This window comes from Nipponia nippon, unplaced genomic scaffold, assembly GCF_047370975.1.
Source record: "Nipponia nippon isolate SJK-2023a ecotype South Korea unplaced genomic scaffold, ASM4737097v1 scaffold_4, whole genome shotgun sequence".
Taxonomy (NCBI): Eukaryota; Metazoa; Chordata; class Aves; order Pelecaniformes; family Threskiornithidae; genus Nipponia; species Nipponia nippon.
The window spans coordinates 86036521-86056846 of NW_028262358.1; the positions used below are offsets into that span (position 1 = coordinate 86036521).

Below are 20326 nucleotides of genomic sequence, written 5' to 3' on the forward strand. Positions count from 1 at the left end.
CTTTCTCTAACAAGCTTCCTGTGCGATTCCTTTTTCTCATGGAGCTGTTTGCTGAAAATCTGAATGTTAGAAACTGATTAGATAAGGGATAGCAACGCCATTTTTCTTCTGATTGCCAGTATTGACATAGTATCTTACTGGTCTCATAAAAAAATTTTGCAGGAGCAATTGGTGACAGTGAGAATAATTTTATTTTTTTTTTATTTCTTTCTTGAGTCGGTAGGTTAGTACTGTCTATGCTTTATAAAAGGTAGTTTTATTTCTGTTATGAAGAACTAGGACATTAGTTAACTCAAAAGAATGTTTGGGCAATTAGTATGCTCAAGTTACAATATTCCTATTAAGAAAACTAGTTTCAGTTTTCAGCCACATTATTGTTTTCATAGATAAATTCCATCACTGATTTAACCTATTTTCCTCAAATAAGAAATGCAGAAAAAAAATCCTGGGACCGGAGAGAATTCAGTGTATTGTAGTATGCTCTCTCCCTCCGGGGGAGGATGTTTTCAAGTTCCAATGTCTAATGAGAAACTTCTGGGGTCATACAAGGGGAACCTCGCTAAGCCCATTTAATTGCACAGCAGCAGAAAGACCGCATGCATAAGGCATCAGTAGCTGGAGATAGCTGGACTGTGAGAAAGTGAGGAGGAAGGCTTTTATAGCTGTAGGAGGACATGGAGAGCCTGGCCAAAATAAGTATGAGCAGAATGGAGGTGGTATGAAGATCTTGGTATTATTGTATGTAGAAGATGAGAATTTCAAGCTATCGATGAGCTTTTCTTCCTTCTATCCAGTCATCTTTTACAATTAGAAGCAAAAAAATATAACTAGTTTCAGTTGTATTTCAATGTGGTGTCTAAGATTGTAGTGTTGCAACAGTCCTTGTACGAAATAAATGTATGTTTTAGTGAGAAGTTGCTCAACAATTTAAAATTATTTTTTCTTCCAAAGCTGTGTCATTCAATGGGCATGGTGGACTGAAATATGTTTCATACAAAACATTGTCTGGAAAAACAGTTTTTTCCCGTGGGTGACTGGCTGTTTTAGCTTAGATAGTCTTTCAAAAATCAGGTCCTATTAAGAACTTTCTTGGAGCAAACTTAAGAGAGCATGACTGAGAGGATGACTGTGATGACTGGTGTGATGTCAGGGTTTCAGAGCAGAGCAAAGCACCTGCGCGATGAACGTACGTGTACTAGAATCTATTCTATAGGTGAGAATTGTGGTCGGTCAGGACAAGTGTAGTATTCACCCTGGTTCAGTGACTGAAATGTTTCGATTCCTGTGGTACCAGTGTTTTTTTGCATGTATTTTTGGAACATCATAATTGTATACTTTGATATGTTACATAATCCCCCCGCTTTTTAAAAATGTCTTTATTATTTTCTTTTGCCTTGCACTCTCTAAATTGTGGTGTGTTATGTGCAGCTCATCCCATGAACTGAGAGAGCAGATGTTTATGCTTTCTGTAAAGCAAGGAAACTGCTTTCACGCCTTAAATGCTCTATATGCCATACATGCTTTTATAGCTTTGGCTAAATTATATCGGATGCCTATTTGGTTTACTGCTCCATGAAATGTGTGAGGAACAGTGCCACTTCACAAGATCTTCACTTGTATATGATTTAAATGATTTGTAATAATTGCAAAAGAATAACAGGCCAGAAGTCCTAGAGTCCTGTAGTTCAGAATTTCCTCTCGAGCAGACACTTGGCGGTATTTCATTCTCCTATACCAATTAAATGCAACGTCCCAAATGCTTGGTGACACCTTGGGTCTGAAGTACGTTGTAGTGTTCTCCTGGCTTCTACGTGTCAGTCAGGAAACTGAAATCTGTAAGTGAGTCTGTTCAAAAGGCTAATTCCTAGCATTTGAGGGAAAAGTATGTGAGTATTCTTTGAGCTTAAAAGCTTTGACATAAAATGAATTTTTGTGCTCTCACGCATCTTCTCAGTGATAGTTCTTCATTTAGCAGGAGTTTGGGGAAGTTTGGAAGCTTCTGGTGGGAACATGGAAGCTGCTGGTATTTGAGAACAGTGGGCTTGGGAATTGGCTTTGAGTTTTTACCACTAAAAGGGGATTGTGTCGCTCCTACTTTTGGATGGGAGGATGTGAAACTATGTTCTGCAAATCACTTGCATTTCTTCTTGTAGCTCTTTAACAATTTCATGTATTAAACAGTGTTACCTTTTAATCTGCTCATGCTTTTATTAAAGGTTGTTTTCCTCATGATTCTTTTTCCCTTTCTGCAGACTGTCAGATAATACAGCGTTTTTTTCAAGAGTAATTCACATTTTGGAATGTCGTCTTTCTTACTAGACTGCAGCCGAATGCAAAAACCTTTACTTTAAAATTATGTTTTTATTAAATCTTAATCTTACTTTAAAAATAACTTTTTTTTCGCCTTAGCTGAGGACATCTTGGAAGCGTTACACCTAGTCCCATATTGTACATAAAAGAATAGGTTATCAAGCTAAGCTATGTAGCAGTTGGGGAGAAGGGTAGTTATGGGGCCATTTATGTGGCTTCATAGTCTAGAGCTCTCTGGTGAAAACACACCTGATTCTCATATCAGTCTTTTTTGCCAGCTCTTAACCACACTATTGGTAGGATGCAGAACACAAAGGGAGATTCCTGTGCTTTTTTTTGGGGCATGGCATTTTACTGGAAGATAGTGTGTGGATTCCTTCCATGGAGCCATTGCTTGTGTAGAACAGTAGAAAAATATCTGAATAGTTTTCATAGAACTAGCTCATTTTAGATATACTTTTCTACCCTAGCATGTTGTCCTGTGCAGTCACCTAGAAGTACTGGTGTGGGAATATGTCATTCTCCTCTGAACAGTTATTTTGAACTGGTTTATGTCAGTGTCATAGTGTTATGGACCTACAGTGTGTAGCACCTGGAAATTTTGTGTGGTCTTACTTGTGAATTAAGTAGTCTTTGGGATATTTGCTAAATGCTGTTGAGAATGGAGAGGAAGGAAAGTAATCATTTAGTTAATTGCCTTTTGTATACTTCCCACAAAATTAATCACTGGCTAGTATGCTGTCAGTCTCTATGTTTAGCAGCTCGGTTGATACTAAATATTTGAACTTTCAGGTGATGTAATGTTGTTTTCAGGTGGACCCCTGCTGAAGTAGCTTGTATTTCTGCAAAACACAGTAATAAAAGTAAATACAGCATTCTGAATATAATATACAAAGTTGAAGTAAACAAGGAGAAATTCAGAACTGATTTAGATATTATACTACAAATGCTTAATGCTGCTGACATAACATTATGATGCTTTTTAATATCTGATAAATAAAAGTATTATGAAAGTATAAAAGTATTATAACGTGTATAATCAGAACTTTGAATACCATGGATAACTACCTCTGTAAATAATTGGAAATTTGTCTTTGGGGTCTACTGAACAACATATCCATGTGAAGCAGCTGCTTCTGAACTGTATTCCAGTTATAGTTGGAATTTATCTTTTCTGAATTATCTTGAAGCAGTGTTTTAATTTGTCATTCTTCCAACTGCACTGCTAAATTATTGCTAGTCTGTTGACCTTAAGGTAAATAAAACCTGATCAAAATCCTGTTTATGAGTATGTGCTGGAGTTTTAAATATGTTGAAGATGCAGTGTTCTTCTGTGTTTTTGCATGCGTAACACGCTTCAGTGTTAATGTATTTTTAAGTGCGCTATTGATGTATCTTTAAAAAAGACAAAGCTGTGGAGCAAGTATTTTGCTAAACTGCCACTCTTAAAATGCCTTTTAAAAAGCCATCTAATTTCATGTTGAGGATCCTACTGGAAAGCATGACATTCAGCATTTTGACCAACAGCAATTACTTGCGCTTATAAGGCAGGAAACAAGGAATACTTTCAGTACACAGGTGTGTTAGTGGGCTGTTTTTGCTCGGTAATCCTGGGAGGTTTATGGTTGGTGGAAATTTTGTTTGGACCAAGGATCAGTAGGATGCACTTTGCTTATGTTCTCTGTGTGTTAGATGCCACTCAGTGGAATTTCTGCTTTCCATCTTGCTTTTTAAAAACATAGTCACTTCCACAAGGCTGCTTTAAAAGACCTATTTTACAGCTATAAAAACCAAACACTAAAAATGTAAGTTCATGCACAAGGGGACACATTAGGGTAGAGTGGGCAAGGCATCCTGAATTCAGGTGCGTCCTAACATCTGAGTGTTGACACTGCCACTTAATTACTGACAGCATCTTTGAAGATTTCAAGTTGTTTCACGTTTTAGCTTTGAATAAAATGTTTCTGAGAATTTACAGGAATTTTTGTTTTAAACTTGAAAATGCGTTCGTTTGTTTTGCACTCTAATTTAATGGATGGGTAAATTAAGATGAGTTTGTTTTTTTTTCTGAGAGTATACTTATATTTGTCTCAATAGTTAATTTTTCTTATGGTACTTCCACTGTGCCAGTGTTTAATATTGTTCTACTTAAAGCATAAGAGCACCCGATTCCACCTTACTTGTCTTTTGACATGTTAAAGTAATTCTTTGCCAGATGCTTTCCTGCTGTTAGCAGATCTTTCTTATTTAGAAACATTGGTGGAAACAAACTGAAGTTTTTGAATTGATGGCTCATGCTAATTCAGATACCAGCTTTCACAAAGAAACACAGATTGTGATCGTGGTGAAATATAGATTTTATGAACAAATGCAATATTTAAGAATTTTTAAACTTGCAACTGTAGCCTGCTATTGCTTTTAATTTGGATGTTATTAGCCATTTAGTATTTATGCACTGATATTTGAACCACATATGTAAGTTTTTGTTTGGTTTTTTTTTTTTTTTTAGGTTAAAATGGGTTTACTGGTAGACTTGACCAACACCACTAGATTCTATGATAGGAATGATATAGAGAAAGAGGGCATTAAATATATAAAGCTCCAGTGTAAAGGGTAAGTTGTCTGCACTTTTAAAATATTTAGCTTTTAATTTGAAAGATCACACTGAAGTAATTACTCACTTTCTTTTTTCTTCCCTTTCCCCCATCTGTCTCCTAATCTGTGTGTTCCTGTGTTTTTCAGGCATGGTGAGTGCCCTACACCTGAGAATACAGAAACATTTATCCGTGTATGTGAACACTTCAGTGATAAGAATCCCTCAGAGCTTATAGGTCTGTCGTCTTACATCCATTTTATATCCATCATTAGTTTTTACTGCTAATTTATTTCATGTTTACTCATAACTGCAGTCTCTTATTCTTAAAAATCTAAGCAAAGGAATTTCCTCAGTACAGTGTTCATGCATCCATCAATTTGATTAGAGTTATTGACTTAATGCAGAAAAATATAAGGCTTAAGCACTGTCTACAAATACGTGATACTTGCATTGTGTTTTTGTAACTTCTGCTGATACAAATGCAGGTTGTGTATTGCCTAAGTATTGTTTTGGCATTTGATGGTCTGGCTTACTTGAAGTCATATTTGATAACCGTATGATCAAGGATTCTTTAGCAAATTTCACAAAGCAGCTGATTAATTGCTGAAAACTGGTAGCAGATATTAGGCTAAGTTTTTCTTCTGTGGTGTACTGTCTTACAGTGAATATTTGAATGTTCTTAAGGATAATTTTTTTTTTTTTTTTTTTTTTTTACCCAGAGCAAAATAAGTACTCAGTTTAATTTGGGTGGCTTCTAGTTTTAGTTTAAAACATTTTATTCTGATTTCTGTTAAGCATATTAGTGTTCAACCCTATCTGCAAACTGTCAGAGACAAGAAATTACTTTGCAGCTGAGTTTCCAGAGTCAGAATGGGTGTTGTCCTCAAGCCTCTTTGATGATAATTCTGCAGCCTTCCTGAATCTGAGTGTCTGTGCGACTTAGGAGTGCATGGAACAGTTGTTTGTGTAGGTGTCATTGATAAGAGCTTGATAAACTAAGCTGGTATGTTCATGCAGTTTAGGATTCATAGAATTGTACAGTACTTGAGGTTGTTGGAAGCGACCTGTGGAAATCAGGTAGTCAGTTGCCCTTCCTTAGAGCAGGGCCAGCTAAAGCAGCTTGCTCAGGAGTGTGCCCATTTGGGTTTTGACCATCTCCGAGCTTGAAGACTCCCCAACATCTTCTGGCAACCTCTTCCAGTATTTGCTCACCCTTACAATGTACAGGATTTTTTTCTTATGGTTTAAACAGAATTTATTGTATTTCAGTTTGTACCCATTGCTTCTTGTCCTGTCACAGGATACCACTGAGAATCTTTTTTTTTTTTTTTTTTTTTTTTTTTTCAGTGCTTGAGAGATTTACTTTGGGCACACTCTCTTTTCACATAATTTAAGTTCTTTCTTATTTCTTTATTTCACATAGAATGCAATATTAATTTGAGACCTATGTTTTCTTCTCTAACCTGTAGTGCAAGTATGTGATGTGAAAAATGAGGAACTGCTAAATGAGAGTGAGTAGGATCGGTCATCAACAATATTTCAGAACTTGCAGCAGAACTTGAAATATTGTTGATGACCGATCCCACTCACTCTCATTTAGCAGTTCCTCATTTTTCACTCTCCTTTCGCAGTTCCTCCCTTTGGTCCTCCAACAATATTTCAGAACTTGAAATATTGTTATGGTCAGCAATTTATATGGAGCATGGATAGCATAGTGATATCCTATAAATACCAGACCCATTTAACTGGTATTTCAACTTCTAAAATGCCATTTTTAGTGTTGAGTCACTAACTTTTTGACTTCTATCAATTTCGGAATGTTCTTCCATTATTTAGATTGTTTCACCTCTATGGAAAAAAAAGTCAATTAGAAAGAGTCAAGAAGAAAATAGTGTGTTGACTAAGCTTTTAAATTACTTGTGGTTTAGGCTTTCATAGTAAAAGAGAAATGTTGGGATTTTCCATTTTCCTTCCATGAATTACTGAGAAGTTGTTTCTGGTTCTGGACACGTGTTTCCTCTGACAGAGCACCAGAGGGACGGGTGTGGAGGATGTTTTTTATCAAAAGCAAAAGCAGTCTGCAGCCGTGATAGTACTGCACCCTCTGTGATCTTTCCCTTCCAAGCCGTTGGTCTCATTGCTGAGATGCTTCTTATCTTTGTCATGTGTATAAAATTATTGCCTTAACCTTCTTGGTAGCAGTAACAGCTGCAGGACTTACTGATAGCAATTGTGTGCAATTTCATTTTCAGTGTCAAGATTAGATATGAAAAGAGACTGAAATGGGAATGATAAGTGAACACAATTTTCTATTCAGCTAGAACAATGTAGGATGGAAACTTTATTTTTGCCACTTGAAGGACTGGAGTATGCCCGCGAACCTTAAGGAAACAAAATGCAAAAATCTTGCCGAAAACAAAGGAGAAATGATTGCTGGGAACAAATTCTATAAGGAAGCTGAAATTAATTTCATTGATGCAAGTTACACAGTTTTTAATATTATTAAATAGTTAGAATGGATGAACCCAAGAAATTTGTAGTAGTTTTTGCCTTGCTTTATTAGGAAGGGAAGCGTGGTGGGGCGGGCACAAAACCCAACCCTGATACAGTTGATATATATTTCTGTTTACCCATGAAAAGTTTCTGTTTTTTATCAGTCTGCTCTTTGTAGGATTTTTTTTGGATTTCCAGTAAAAAAAAATAAATACTTGCAGTGTAGGGGAGCATACAGAAAAAAACATAGATATTCACATTTTATCTGAATAAGTATCAAGTGAATTGTTGCCAAACTTACTTTACTAACTATGGTAGAGAGATAAGGAAATCAATAACAGCTTAAGTGACTTGCTTCATGGTCACAACTGAAAAATACGTTAATATTAAGAATAATTGTGTTTGGTGTTAGTGGAAACTTTAATACGTTGATATTTATAATTTAAAATGCAGTAGGAGGAAGAGGCAACATCTTGCCTGAGTCCTTCACATTTTTAATAGCACAAATTTTCAGACTGCTTTGTTTATCACTAGATGGTGCTGTTGCCTTGAGAGAGAAAAAATGTTCCAATGCATTTGACTCTTACCCTTCTTTCTCGGGGGGGGGGGGATGAATTCAGTAAAATAGAGGCTGAAGACTTCATTATTTTTTTTTTCTTACATTGGAAAGATAAGTAATTCAAGGTGGTTACACTGTTGTATAGTTTTCTTTTTGTAGTTTTTTTTTTCCAAATTAATGAGTCTGGTCTTAGCATGGTAATAGCAAATTTGAAATAGAATTGTGGTCTATTGACACTGCTTTCAAGTTTGAGGTAGCGTAATCTGGATATTATTTTTATGCCTGATGGTGTGAAATGAATGTATGCTTATTGAATCCACTAAAAGCACAATTATTGAATTTGATTGTATTGTCTTCTGATAAGCTTTTGAGCAGTCATAAAAACATACTTTGAATCTCATTGGTATTAACTATGTTTCAGTTGCATTAAGTTAGTGCTCCTGAGCTGGGTTAAACTGAAGTATCCTATACTTTTGTTGCTAATAATTTGCAGAAAGAATGTAATAAATGGCTTTTTAGGCTTACGTGTCTTACGTGATCTGGGCTGCCTTGATGGGGAGGGATATAACTCTCTAATGTTACTGATGAAGGTAGAAGGATCCAAAACCACACTTGTGAAACTAAAGCATATTTGTTAAAACTACTTGCAAATGATTGTGCCCTTTTCTTGTCTTGTCTAGGTGTCCATTGCACACATGGTTTCAATAGAACTGGATTTCTGATCTGTGCCTTTTTGGTCGAGAAGTTGGACTGGAGGTAACTTTGAATGTTAATTCCTAGGGATTCTGGAGAGTGAGCAAAGGCATCTTCAGTATGTTTCACTCACTGTTTATTATTTTAAAACTGCCTACTAATCTTGAGCAAACAACGTATATTAGCATTACTCGTATCATCCATTGGTAGCTTAGCCTGTTTCAGTCAAGCTTTCCAGGTCCGGTAGGTCAAAAGTCAGCTGTACCTGCTGTGTGTGGGCTTTTAGGAGTGTATATATTGTATTGTGTCTCTTCCCCGTGACATGTCCCACATTTTGAGTAAGAATGTAGAGTTCAGAGATGCCTGAAAGATTATTTCTCTTTTTCATCTTTTTCATGTAGGTTTGCATGTAGGCTTTTCTGTTTTTTTGAGTTCTGAAGGGACATACTTGCTTCTGAAGGGTCGGGGGAGACAAACTCCTTGTTTCCAGCTTGTTGTTTGACTAAAGTCTCCAGCATGCTTCTATACAGTCTCACCCGGGTTTTTTGTGATTTAAAAATGTTGGTGCCTTTGTAAAGAGTAGTGATCTTTTTCAAATAACATTAGTGCAGAAAAAAAGATTGCCTGTACCATGCTGGTGGGCATGACTTTTGCATGTTTGGTAGTATTTATGAAACACTATTTCCTTGCTGATGGGGTCTCGTGCAAGGCATGTTTCTTAACAAGCCCCTTAAGCATTCCGATGATATTTCTTTTATGGTTCCTTAAGTGAAGAAAATTCTACTCCTGTTGCAGCATTTTCTTATGACTGGACATACAGTTATTTGGTGCTTAGCATGTGTGCGCAAGCTGTTTGCAAAGAACTAGGTCATTGTTGTCTGTTCGTAAACTTGGAATAAAGACATTGGGGTAGTGGAGACAGAGCACCATTAGCAGTGGGTGGCTGAATCTTGGCAGAATCTTAGCTGAGTATAGGAAGTAGACACAGATACAAATATCTTTATAGTATGATTCTAGTTGTTCCTATGAACTAGCAAATTTTTATGCTTTTAATCTAACAATTTAAAAACAGCGTGCAGTAATTAGGCTCAGAATTGGTCCTTTCTTCTGAAGAGGAAGTGCACTTGAATCTATTTGAATCCTGCTTTTATGCAGCCTCTCTTTATTTTCAAACCTCGGTGTGAAAAGCCTTAAAACTTAACGGCCATGTCTTTTTTTTTTTCTTTTTTTTTTTTTGCTTCATTCAGGTAGTTAATGGTATCGAGTTTGTTCATCTCTGTCAGATATTCTTTTTTAACAGATCACCCAAGATATCACCTGGTAGGGAAAAATCTCCACAGCAAAAGAGTGAATTTCGGCAAGGTGGTAGTTAATGCTAAGCATGGGATCAAGATAAATCCAATTTGCTGTATCATTCTTTAAAATAAGGCACTGTTATTTGCTGATGAGGAAATAAGATTTTCCTGATGGAAAAATCCATCCATATTCATTCCCTAAGCATATTATATAGGAGCGCTGCTGGTGTATTGTGAATACTGAGATGTATTTTATAGTTATTTTAAAGAAAGGTTATCCAGACCGAAAGCTCTCCAGCTAGTGATCAGAAACCTTACTTGATTCTCTTTTTCACAACTCATATTTCCTAAAGACTGCTATGTTTCTAGAACTTCCAAAATATGTTTTCTTTCAGCTAGGTTTCTGTGCTTGATATCTGTGCTGCCTCTTTTGGCTTTCATTGCCATATATTCCAGAGTAGTATGGAGTTCTTCTAATATCATCAGAGACAAATTTGAGCATTTTTCAGGGCCCCATCCCTTTTGGTTTGTTTTGTCCTTTCAGTGGCATTGATTACAGAAGATGTGAAACAATATAAGAAAGATACCAAAATACAAAAAATGTCTTGTGAGGAAGAAATTAGGAGTCTTAAAAAACAGAATGGGGAAGAAAGCTCCTTCTAAGTAACTCAGATTCTTAAACTGTCATTTCTGAGATCTGATGACCAACCACCTGATAGTCTCACTCTGGAAAGTGCTATATTTTCTACTTTTACCAAAGATCAGAAGAGAAAACCAAACTTACTGGTTTTTAGGAAGCCTTTCTGTCTGTTCTAGGAAATTTGCCTCATAAAGTTCTCAGGCTCCTTCCCATACTGTACAGATCAGACAAAAACCTTTTGTATTTAAATTCTTTTTTCCATTTTAGCTATATGTTTTCCTTGTTCCAGTGGCAGGCTGTTTTCTTATCTGAATAAAATTCTTTTCACAGCATGTAATATATGCTTTTTTCCCAGCTTTAAGATATGTGCTTGTCAAGAAGCCTAACAGGGGCATGTACCTCTTGTGATTTCTCTTTCCTTTTATTTAGCAAATTTCTAAATGTTGGTCCATGGAGCATTACTGCTCCATGCAGCCGTGATAAATTGAAGACAGAATTATGTCCAGTGTTTTCTGTTGAACATTTTCATAGGATCTATGAAAATAGCAACAATAAAACCCTTCTGCTGTGCTTGCTGTTGTATATTTTGGAGTGTTTTCCAGTTGGCTGGTAAAGGTGCATGACTTAGTTTCTAATTTTTTTGTGATGAAGTCTCCAGTTTATTAAAGCACTTAAGACTGTTAGCTGCGTAGTAAAAGGCTTCTGAATTACAGGTTTTTTGTGAGAAACTTCTGGAAAGAGAATTAATTTCAAAAGATTAGGATGCTTTTTTCCAAGTGTGATGGCAAAACCCATAATGAGAGGAAAGGTAATTCTTAGGGGGAAAAATGTAGCCCTATTTGAATTTCAACACTTGCATTTTTCTTCATTGGGTTTGTTCGTCTTTTTCTTTGGTCTTTTTTGTCTTCATTCAGTCCTTAAGTACTTACCTACATGTCACCCATTCCTTTTCTGTAGCAATAATAAAAGTTTACCTAGGTGACCAGCAGACTGCTATTAGCTACAATAAGGAGACGAAGCAGTGCAAGCTGCAGTTACTTCTGAGAACATATGCAGTGCCTACATAATTATGCAGAATCTTGTGCAAGAGCAACTGTTGCCAAGCTGATATAAGCATGTTGTTTCAAATATAATGAATGTTTTTGTGGTTACCAGTTTGGAATTTGTTTTAATTCTCAGTCCCAATAAATCTTATGTTTGGTAAGGCGTAACATGACTAAAACATGTAAATTAAGCATTGAGAGTAATTTTCAATTTTTATTTGACAGTATTGAGGCTGCTGTGGCTACTTTCGCTCAGGCTAGACCACCAGGTATTTATAAAGGTGACTATTTGAAGGAATTATTTCGTCGTTATGGAGATGAAGATGATGCACCGTCACCACCTGAGCTACCAGAATGGTGCTTTGAAGAAGATGAAGAGGAGGACGATGATAATGGTAAAACAGGAGGCCAAGAATCAGAACCCGGATCATCAAGCTCTTCCTTTGGCAAGAGAAGAAAAGAACGCCTAAAACTGGTATTTTTGATTAAGAACTTAATATGCTAATTGCTAAACTTAATTTCATAAACTCATAGTCATCAGTTACTACATAATACATGCTATACAAATGTCAGTGCTCTTGCAAATGAGGACTGGTAGTATTGTCTCTATTCAGGAAAAACTGGTAGATTCATTGCAAGCTTTCTTTTGTTTCCTATATGAATGTTGAACTTTAACATTCAACACCTCAACTATTGCAGTTGTAAAAATGACTTAACATTTTTCAAATGTAACAATTTTTTGTTAAGTTTGAGGTGAGATAGTAAAGCGCTTTTTAATAATTCACTTTATCTTTAGAGGTGAAATGTTATGGGGGGGTGTGTAAACAGTTTTTACTTATATTTTGTAGCCATGTGGATGAAATTCAGAATTTTTAAAATTTAGTGCTCATTTTGGTAAATATTCTTTTGGAAATTTGGGAGGCTTGAGAATTGGATTAGCAAAAAGCAACATGAGCTTAAAAACCCCAAGGCAGCTTTCAAATTGCATTTTCTTCAAAGATGTTTTAACTGTATAATGATAAGAAAAATGGCTGATCACTTCTTGTGATAATTTTGACATATATCTGCATAATTCTGATGAAATAAGTTACAGTAGTTGTCATAGTATGGAACTAATACTCCAGTACAAAGAATATACTTGTATTATCTGAAGACTAATGGCGCAGTTCTCTCCAAATTCCTGACTTTTTTATTTGCAGATAAAGTAGGGGAGAATGTTGCTGAGTGCAAAAATAGATTCAGTTCTTTTTGCATAATAATGAATTATGTTACTTGTGTGCTGAGGTGTGTTTGTTTGCAAACACTTTGAAATCCTAATATGAAATATGCTGCAAAAATGCATTTTGTTCTTACTGCAGCTGCTCAACATGGTTTACAGGTGGAGTATGTAAGAAATTAGGCTGAAAGGAACACAAAATCTAGTCCGAAGAAGCAAGATGAACTTTGAAAACTTTCAAATAGTCCATCAGCTGGAATAAAAAATTACCCACATTGTAAAATTCTGTAGTAAAAAATGTATTCAGCGATATGGCCACTACCTCCATTAGCCTTGCATTAAAACACTGATATCTAAAAAAATTTATTTGGGCTGGAACCTCAAAACTGTTTTTTTCACTTGCCTTTTACCCCATTAGTGAATGAGGTGTGATGGTGAGGTCCAATGACAGCCTCTTCTCAGTGAGTGTAAAACTAAACTGGTCTGTTTAACAGGAATCATGATACTGGCTTCCCAGGCTTTTTCTTATTTGCCACCATAGTTTTTTTGAAAGCTGGAAGCTAAATTATACGAATAAGCATATTAATAACTAAAAGTTAATTATGAGTTAGAGAATTCATGAAAGAAAGAATCATCTAGTTAATATGCATATTCGTATAATTCAGTTTTGCAGTTCTGGAGGAACATTCTTTGACATGAAGAGGAGGAACGGGGAGAATTCTTTACCATGGTTCTTGGCTGGCAGATTGGACTGCTTCTTAACTCAGTAGAGATGGATACAGTCTATTTGTGATTCCTTGTAAATATGCGATCTACAGGGGGAATGATTATCAGGTAAATACCTCTTGCTCAGATTTTCTTATTTTACTATCTGAAGGTCTAAATTTTCAGCATTACGTTGATTTCCTGCAGCAGATGTTTTCAGCCTTCTAATTTGACTCTTTCTGTAAACTCCTAGGGGTAGACAGTGCCAAACTAGAGGTGGCTGTGGTAATCGTGGTGTTCTGAAATGTTTTCATGTTGACCCAAATCTTTGTGGGGCCAGAAAAAAAAGTTTAGGGGTAGAGGAGGAGGAGACACCTCGCAGGCGTCTTGCTAGGGTAATGAAGAATCAGAAGCAACTGCCCAGCTAGCCTGCGAAGTGAAGTTAGCATGCTGTGCGTTTCAGAAATTCCATCTTGGATGTGAGAAACTTTACCGCAGCATCTTTCACTAAAACTTCCATATTTTGACGTCAAAAAGTCTTGACAGCCTTTTTTTTCTACACTGCGGGAACTGTTAGAACATAATGCCATTGCAGTTTCCTTTGTCATCACCCAAATGTAGTTGACAGGTAACAGCAAATCTGTTTGCTGTAGTCTCAGATGCTACACAGGAAATCCGAACATGTTTTGACTTTGTCAGTGCATGCCATGATGATTGTAGCATCAAAGCAACATTATTAACTGACATTTAGAATCTCGCTTCAGGAAAAAAAAAATCTTCAGAAAAAAAATACTTGATTTTGCAAATAGGACAAAAAGTTATAATTCTGAGCCAGAACCTTAAAACTTTTTGTGGGTCAACCAGATCTTTTACTGTTTGTTAAGGAATGCCATCTGTTCTAGTCCCATGTAAGCTGCGTATTTCATAGGCATTACAGGGTGTAATAGGTAGTGCTTCTAAAATGGATGGTTACATCTCAAACAGTCTGGAAGAGATGCAGCTGTTAATGATTTTCTTCATGATTTTGAGTGCATGTGTCTTGGGGTCATCTGTGAGACAGAGGGAAACCATTAAACCTCATGGTTGACGTAGTTAGCGAGGATAATATTATTTAACTATCAAAGTACGTTGTATGTTGATTCTAAATATTAGTGACTGTTTTTTTTTCTGCTTAGCCTACTTTTTTTTGCCAAAGTTTAACCCCTATACTTATTGTTCTGTCCATGAGTGTCTTGATGGATATGGGAAAAAGATTATTTTCTGATTTTGCAGCAGCATTTTATATACTTGAATATGGATGTCATTTCCTTTTAGCCTTCTCTTTCTCCATATTAAATGCCAATTTGTTCAGTTTTTCCCTATAGTCCATATTTTTTTAATACTTCTGACCATTCTTGTCATTCTTTGTATTCTGTCATGTTGACTCACGTTTTTCTGAGAATCTGGTGCCTATAATTGAACATAAGCCTCTAGTTGAGGCCATCCTAGTGCTTAATAGGGAGGAATTAATTTCACATGTCTTAAGGCTAATACTTCTGTTTATATATCTCAATATAATGGCCTTTTACAAGACAGAATAATACTAATACAGCTTTTGGTCTCTTGCTACCTCCATATCTTTTTCGCTAATTATCTACCAGTGTGTGTTTGTGTAATTGCTTATTCCTTATTAAGTGTAGAACTTTCTTTATACTGAGTTGCACAGTGTTTTTTCCAGACCATTCCTAAAATTAAGGATAACGCTGAATTCTTAAGCTACCATCAGAGTCTGTATCCCTGTTACTAAATTCACAGATGTCACAAAAATAAGAATATGCTAATAGGAAATTTAGGGAAAATAAATTAATTCTCTTATACCTAAACCAGACCCCGCAGATCCTCCTCAATATATTCTTCCATTTTGTTAGTGGAACAGTAACTCCTCTAGACCTGGTTTTGAAACAGGTTGCCTTTCTGTTTTATAGAAGGTACATCTACCCCATGTTTTCTGAGTTCCTCTATTAGAACAAGACAAGCAAACAAAAGACAAGCCAAGACAAAAGCCAGCATCAAAAGATGTGATATTTCCTGCTTCTCCTGATTCTGCGAAGCCTGTTTCATCACCCAAACCAAATGATTAGTTGAACACCATTGTACTGAGTGACAGTCAGTATAATTTTGTTGTATCTTTTTTGTTTGTACGTGCCTAGAGGCAATTCTTGTGATTTGGTCCTGCATTTCTAGGTACTAAATCTAAGCTGATCAGCTTAAACTCCCTGGCTCTCCCTTCCTCTCTTTTAGAAGATGCGGACTCTCTCTCTTACTGACATGTTTTGGAATGTTTCTTGTCCTCTGGAAGGCAGTCTCTGAGCATATTGGCACTCGGTCAAGTCTGAGTAGCTGAAGATGGCCATCACCTGGGCCTGGTGATAGCCACTAGGGTCAGGGAGGTGTGTGTTTGGGGCTGTTCCCACTCACCCACTCCTCCAGGTGGTGTTTAGGATCTGAACCAGCACAAGATGGTACACATTGCCACTTCCCCTTCCGCTGAAGTGATGGGTGGAGGGATAACGTGGCAAGTGGGGAGAGCTTGATTAGTACAGATGGTGTGAAGGTTGTGCAGAGTGTAGATACTAAGTGCATGTAGTTACCTTGGATCCATTAGGGCTCATAACTCTTGGCTTAGTAGCAGCACTGAGGACCTGAGGTGTTCCTGCTGAGCTGAGTGCTCTGGCGTCTCTGCACGGTGTTCTCCAGTGTCCTGTTCCCACGGGGGGTTGTTAGCTCAACAGTGGTGCAGAAACTGCGTGGATCTGACTCAGTTTTGGCACCTTATCCAAGGAAATGTCCTCATAAAACCTGGAGCGCTGAGTTAGCCAAGCACGGATGCCCAAGTGACTCACCTTGTTTTCATAGTGCTGTGCCTTAGCTAGTGAGTATACTTGAGGCAGATAATCTGCAAGAGACGCTTTCAAATGGCAGGCACCAATTTCATGTTTGCGACTTTTCTGGAAAATCTTTCCTGTTGCCTGCCTTTTGCTTTAATCTTAGCAGTCATAGTGCCATCACACTCTGCCATCATTCTAAGAAGCAAGGCACAACCATCTTCCTTTATTTTGTGGTGCTCTTAACTACTTACTCAGAATTCAGACAACATGCTGGCCAGGCATGCGTAGCTCTCTGCCTCCCTCACCCAGTACCTGTGTGCTGTTCCACCTGCTGGTGCCTGCATAAATAACATGGGATAAGTGACGCGCCGAAAGTCTGTGGAGCTTAAGGTAATTAAGGTTATGAACTAGCGTATTTCTTTAGGATGTACTGTTCTCAGAATGCAATTTGGTGATGCAACCGAGCCAACCTTAACTAAATGCAGGCTGTACTGAAAACTGCGATCCTGCTTTCTCCTGCACTCCTTGTGTTCCTTCTGCTTCCCTTGTGCTGGCACTAGTGCTGACTCATCCTATGGTGAGCTAGTTCAGGATACTAATTTGGCAGAAAATTACTAATTTATGATGTTATTTTTGCCAGCTTAGTTCCTAGGCTTGCTCAAGAGTAGAACAGATGAGTGCCGTGGTGTGTGGAAAGGGAAGGTCGTAAAAAGGCTTCTTTCATCAGTAGTATACAGCTAGATTTGTTAAGGCAAGTTTCAAGGATTTTGGAGAACAGATATGAAATACTTGTATCTTCATTTGCAGGATTCGTAGCTCAACAGGTGAAACTTCATGCTTTGATCTTCTTAGTCTGCATTGAAAATTTGAGATACTGTTGAAATAAGTTTGGTCGATTTGGGATCTCTACAGAAATCTTTAATTATGTAGCTTTGTGGACCTGATGGCTTTAATGTGTTCTGTTGTGCAGAATTTGTTTTTAGTCCACTCGGCATCAAACTTTTTCTGGAATGTACAAATTATTTTAGAGGTTTATTTTCAGTATTCTTTTATCGATCTCTACTTAGGCTTTTTTGTAGCATTCAATATAGCACGTCCATTTTAGTAACCTGGTTTAGATTGAGAATAAAATTATGCAACTATATTTTTACACAAATATTTTGTTACAAACCAGCTGTTTATGTTTTCTCTTTTGTTATGAAGTTTGTCCTAGATCAGCTGAGAACCCTTTAAGTTTGCTACTGCATAAGTACATTCATTCTTTCAATTGTTTTCCCTACAGTGGAAGTTTAAGTTTTGAGACATATAACGTGGTAGATCACTCAGGTTGAGGTGAAATCCATGTAATTGAACTTCTGGTACTGGAATTACCATCTAGGTCTGATAAAATTAACGTATTTAATTAAAAACATGCATCTCAGATTTGGAGGGAAAAGAGCAGGACTTAATGTCTTCATGTGCTGAGATTTTTGGTTGTTTTTTTTTTTTTTTAAAAAGACACCAAAAACCTCATGTCTAAAAATGTTTCCCAGTGACTTTAGTTTACGAATTACCAAGCTACTTATGTTTATCTCACATGCTAGATCTCTACTGTCAGTGACCAGCTCTTACTTTCCATGAATCAAGGAAAGCACGGAATTGCTGGTCTAGAAATACTATTTATGTAACAAAAAAATTTATTTAACATTTCATAGGTCCATTTTGTCCTTAGTTTCCAGTTTACTTATTTTGACGCCATACTTTTTGACACATTTAAAAGTGGTGTCACAAAGGCTTCTGGCAGAAAGGGTTTTGTGACCTTTAATGTACAGTGATTTGCTCCAGGCTTACAATACTGTTTAGGTTCAGATTCTCATCCACAAATAGATGTCTTACACTACCTTATTATTATATAATATTTTGTGTACTAAGGATGATTAATTTGATCCCTGCAAATTCCATACGCGACCAATTTACTCTTAAGTACTTGACAGTAGTGTACTTTTTTTAATAAATAGCATTTTAGTTACAAATGAAAAAAAATGAGTCAGACTGATGCTGTAGCTTGATATGGGGACTTTCTTGAGAGTACTAGCTAAACAGTGCCTATCCCTTACCATTTACATACTTTTAAATTTTTAAAAAATTATTATTTTGTTTTTTCCCCCATAAATAACTCATTTCAATTCCCGGGTTCATAATATGGCTCACCAGTGAGTTTACTGGCAAAGCTCAGCTGATGTATCTTGGTATTTGGGGGTAAATCTTTAAGGAATATTTAAGCTAGTATTGCTTGTGAGGGTCAAGTTGTAAAAACAGAATTAATCTTGTATTGCCATGTTCTGATCTGCTTTTATGAAGGCTTAAATACTAACTTTTAATTTTTTTTTATTTAGGGTGCAATTTTCTTGGAAGGAATAACAGTTAAATGTGTGACCCAGGTGACAACACAACCAAAGTTAGGAGGAATACAGCAAAAATGTCAGCAGTTCTGTGGATGGGAAGGGTATGAGAACATTTAGAACTTGTTTATTTATACTGTCTAGAAATAAGTGTTACGTTTCTAGTTTTGCAGAAAGAAACAGCTCATTGTAAAAATGAAAAAGGTGACTATTTTTGGATGGATTGTTTTAAAAAAAAAAAAAAGCAAGCCTCAAAAACACTCAGCAGTGAAACAGATGAGGATCTTGCATTGTACTATGAACGGAATGATCAACTGTTGATATTAAGAAACAAGATTCTAGAACTGCTTTTCCATTGAGAAAACAAAATGTTTTCAGATGTATTGTTGCTGTGCAAATTCCAGATGTAATCTAGTCCATGTATTTGTATAAAATTTAGTGCTTGCTAAAGCAGTAGACTTATTTATACAACTACTATTACACTTCAGTATTGAGGTATAATACTCATTTTTATAGCCAACTTGGATTTGCGTCCAATGTTAATGAGAACATCGATTTTAATGTCTCAGATTCTGAACTACTTCTTTCCAAAGCTGATGACCCAGAAAGTTGCTCACAGCGCTTCCTAACTTGCTGATGCTTATGGTTCTTCTAGTGCTTGTAATTTTGAATTCAAATATCTCTTCCTCCAAAGTTAAAACTTTTGAAGTTCCACATAATTTAGTGTGTTGTCATAAACAAATACCCTTGTTCTTATCAGATGGGCATTTAATTCCTCTTGCAAAATACCTTATTGGAGAAGATGTTCTAACTCAAAGTTAACCTTGCAGCAAGTCTGGTACAAGGTGTGACTTCAGTTTAATGTAAATAATGCATTGCCTTGTGTGACTATTTATTGCAGAACATTAATAAACATGGTTCTTTTTTTTTAGGTCTGGGTTCCCTGGAGCACAGCCTGTTTCCATGGACAAGCAAAATATTAAATTTTTGGAGCAGAAGCCATATAAAGTTAGCTGGAAAGCAGACGGCACTCGGTAATTTCATTTTAAATGAAAAAGAAACACTCAGTAAATTGTGTAGACAGTTTGTATTTTCTCAGGAAAGTGAATTCGCTTGTACAAAGTGTATTCTAACAACAAAACTGACTTCAGAGATTAATTTTTTTGCTGTCTTGGTACCCAACATTTGCTGAAGTTTGTGGCCATGTTTCTTTTTAGCAGCTGTTCTGCAGACTGACTGTTAAATGTATGTACTTTTATTCTTCTCCATAACCCTTGCCTGTCTGTCAGCCAAGACTTGCCACCAAGGTCTTAGAATAGTCTTAGATAACAGTAAGAGTTTTTTAAGCTAAAGAATTTGTTTATAAAAGCTAAATTAAAACTTCTAGTTGATCCTTCAGAAGCTGGCTAGTATTAGAAATTTCATAGGGTTTTTTAATTTGTACTGTGATCTTTTGTTCAAACTTGTAGTTCCGGTTGGCCAAAGAGTCAATAGTTTTATCTTCCCTCACCAGTTCTTTTACATTCAT

The 20326-nt window shown here is 36.5% G+C and overlaps 1 protein-coding gene across 3 annotated transcripts in view; it reads left to right on the top strand.

Moving 5' to 3' along the window:
* Positions 1–20326, top strand: part of RNGTT (RNA guanylyltransferase and 5'-phosphatase) — a 194754-nt gene that overhangs the window by 14368 nt on the left and 160060 nt on the right. For all 3 annotated transcript variants that reach the window (XM_087777260.1, XM_087777261.1, XM_087777259.1), the window contains exons 3-8: positions 4820–4923; positions 5053–5141; positions 8639–8714; positions 11855–12104; positions 18793–18902; positions 19731–19832. In XM_087777260.1, the coding sequence (XP_087633386.1) occupies positions 4820–4923; positions 5053–5141; positions 8639–8714; positions 11855–12104; positions 18793–18902; positions 19731–19832 (731 nt within the window). The remainder of the gene's footprint in view (positions 1–4819; positions 4924–5052; positions 5142–8638; positions 8715–11854; positions 12105–18792; positions 18903–19730; positions 19833–20326) is intronic.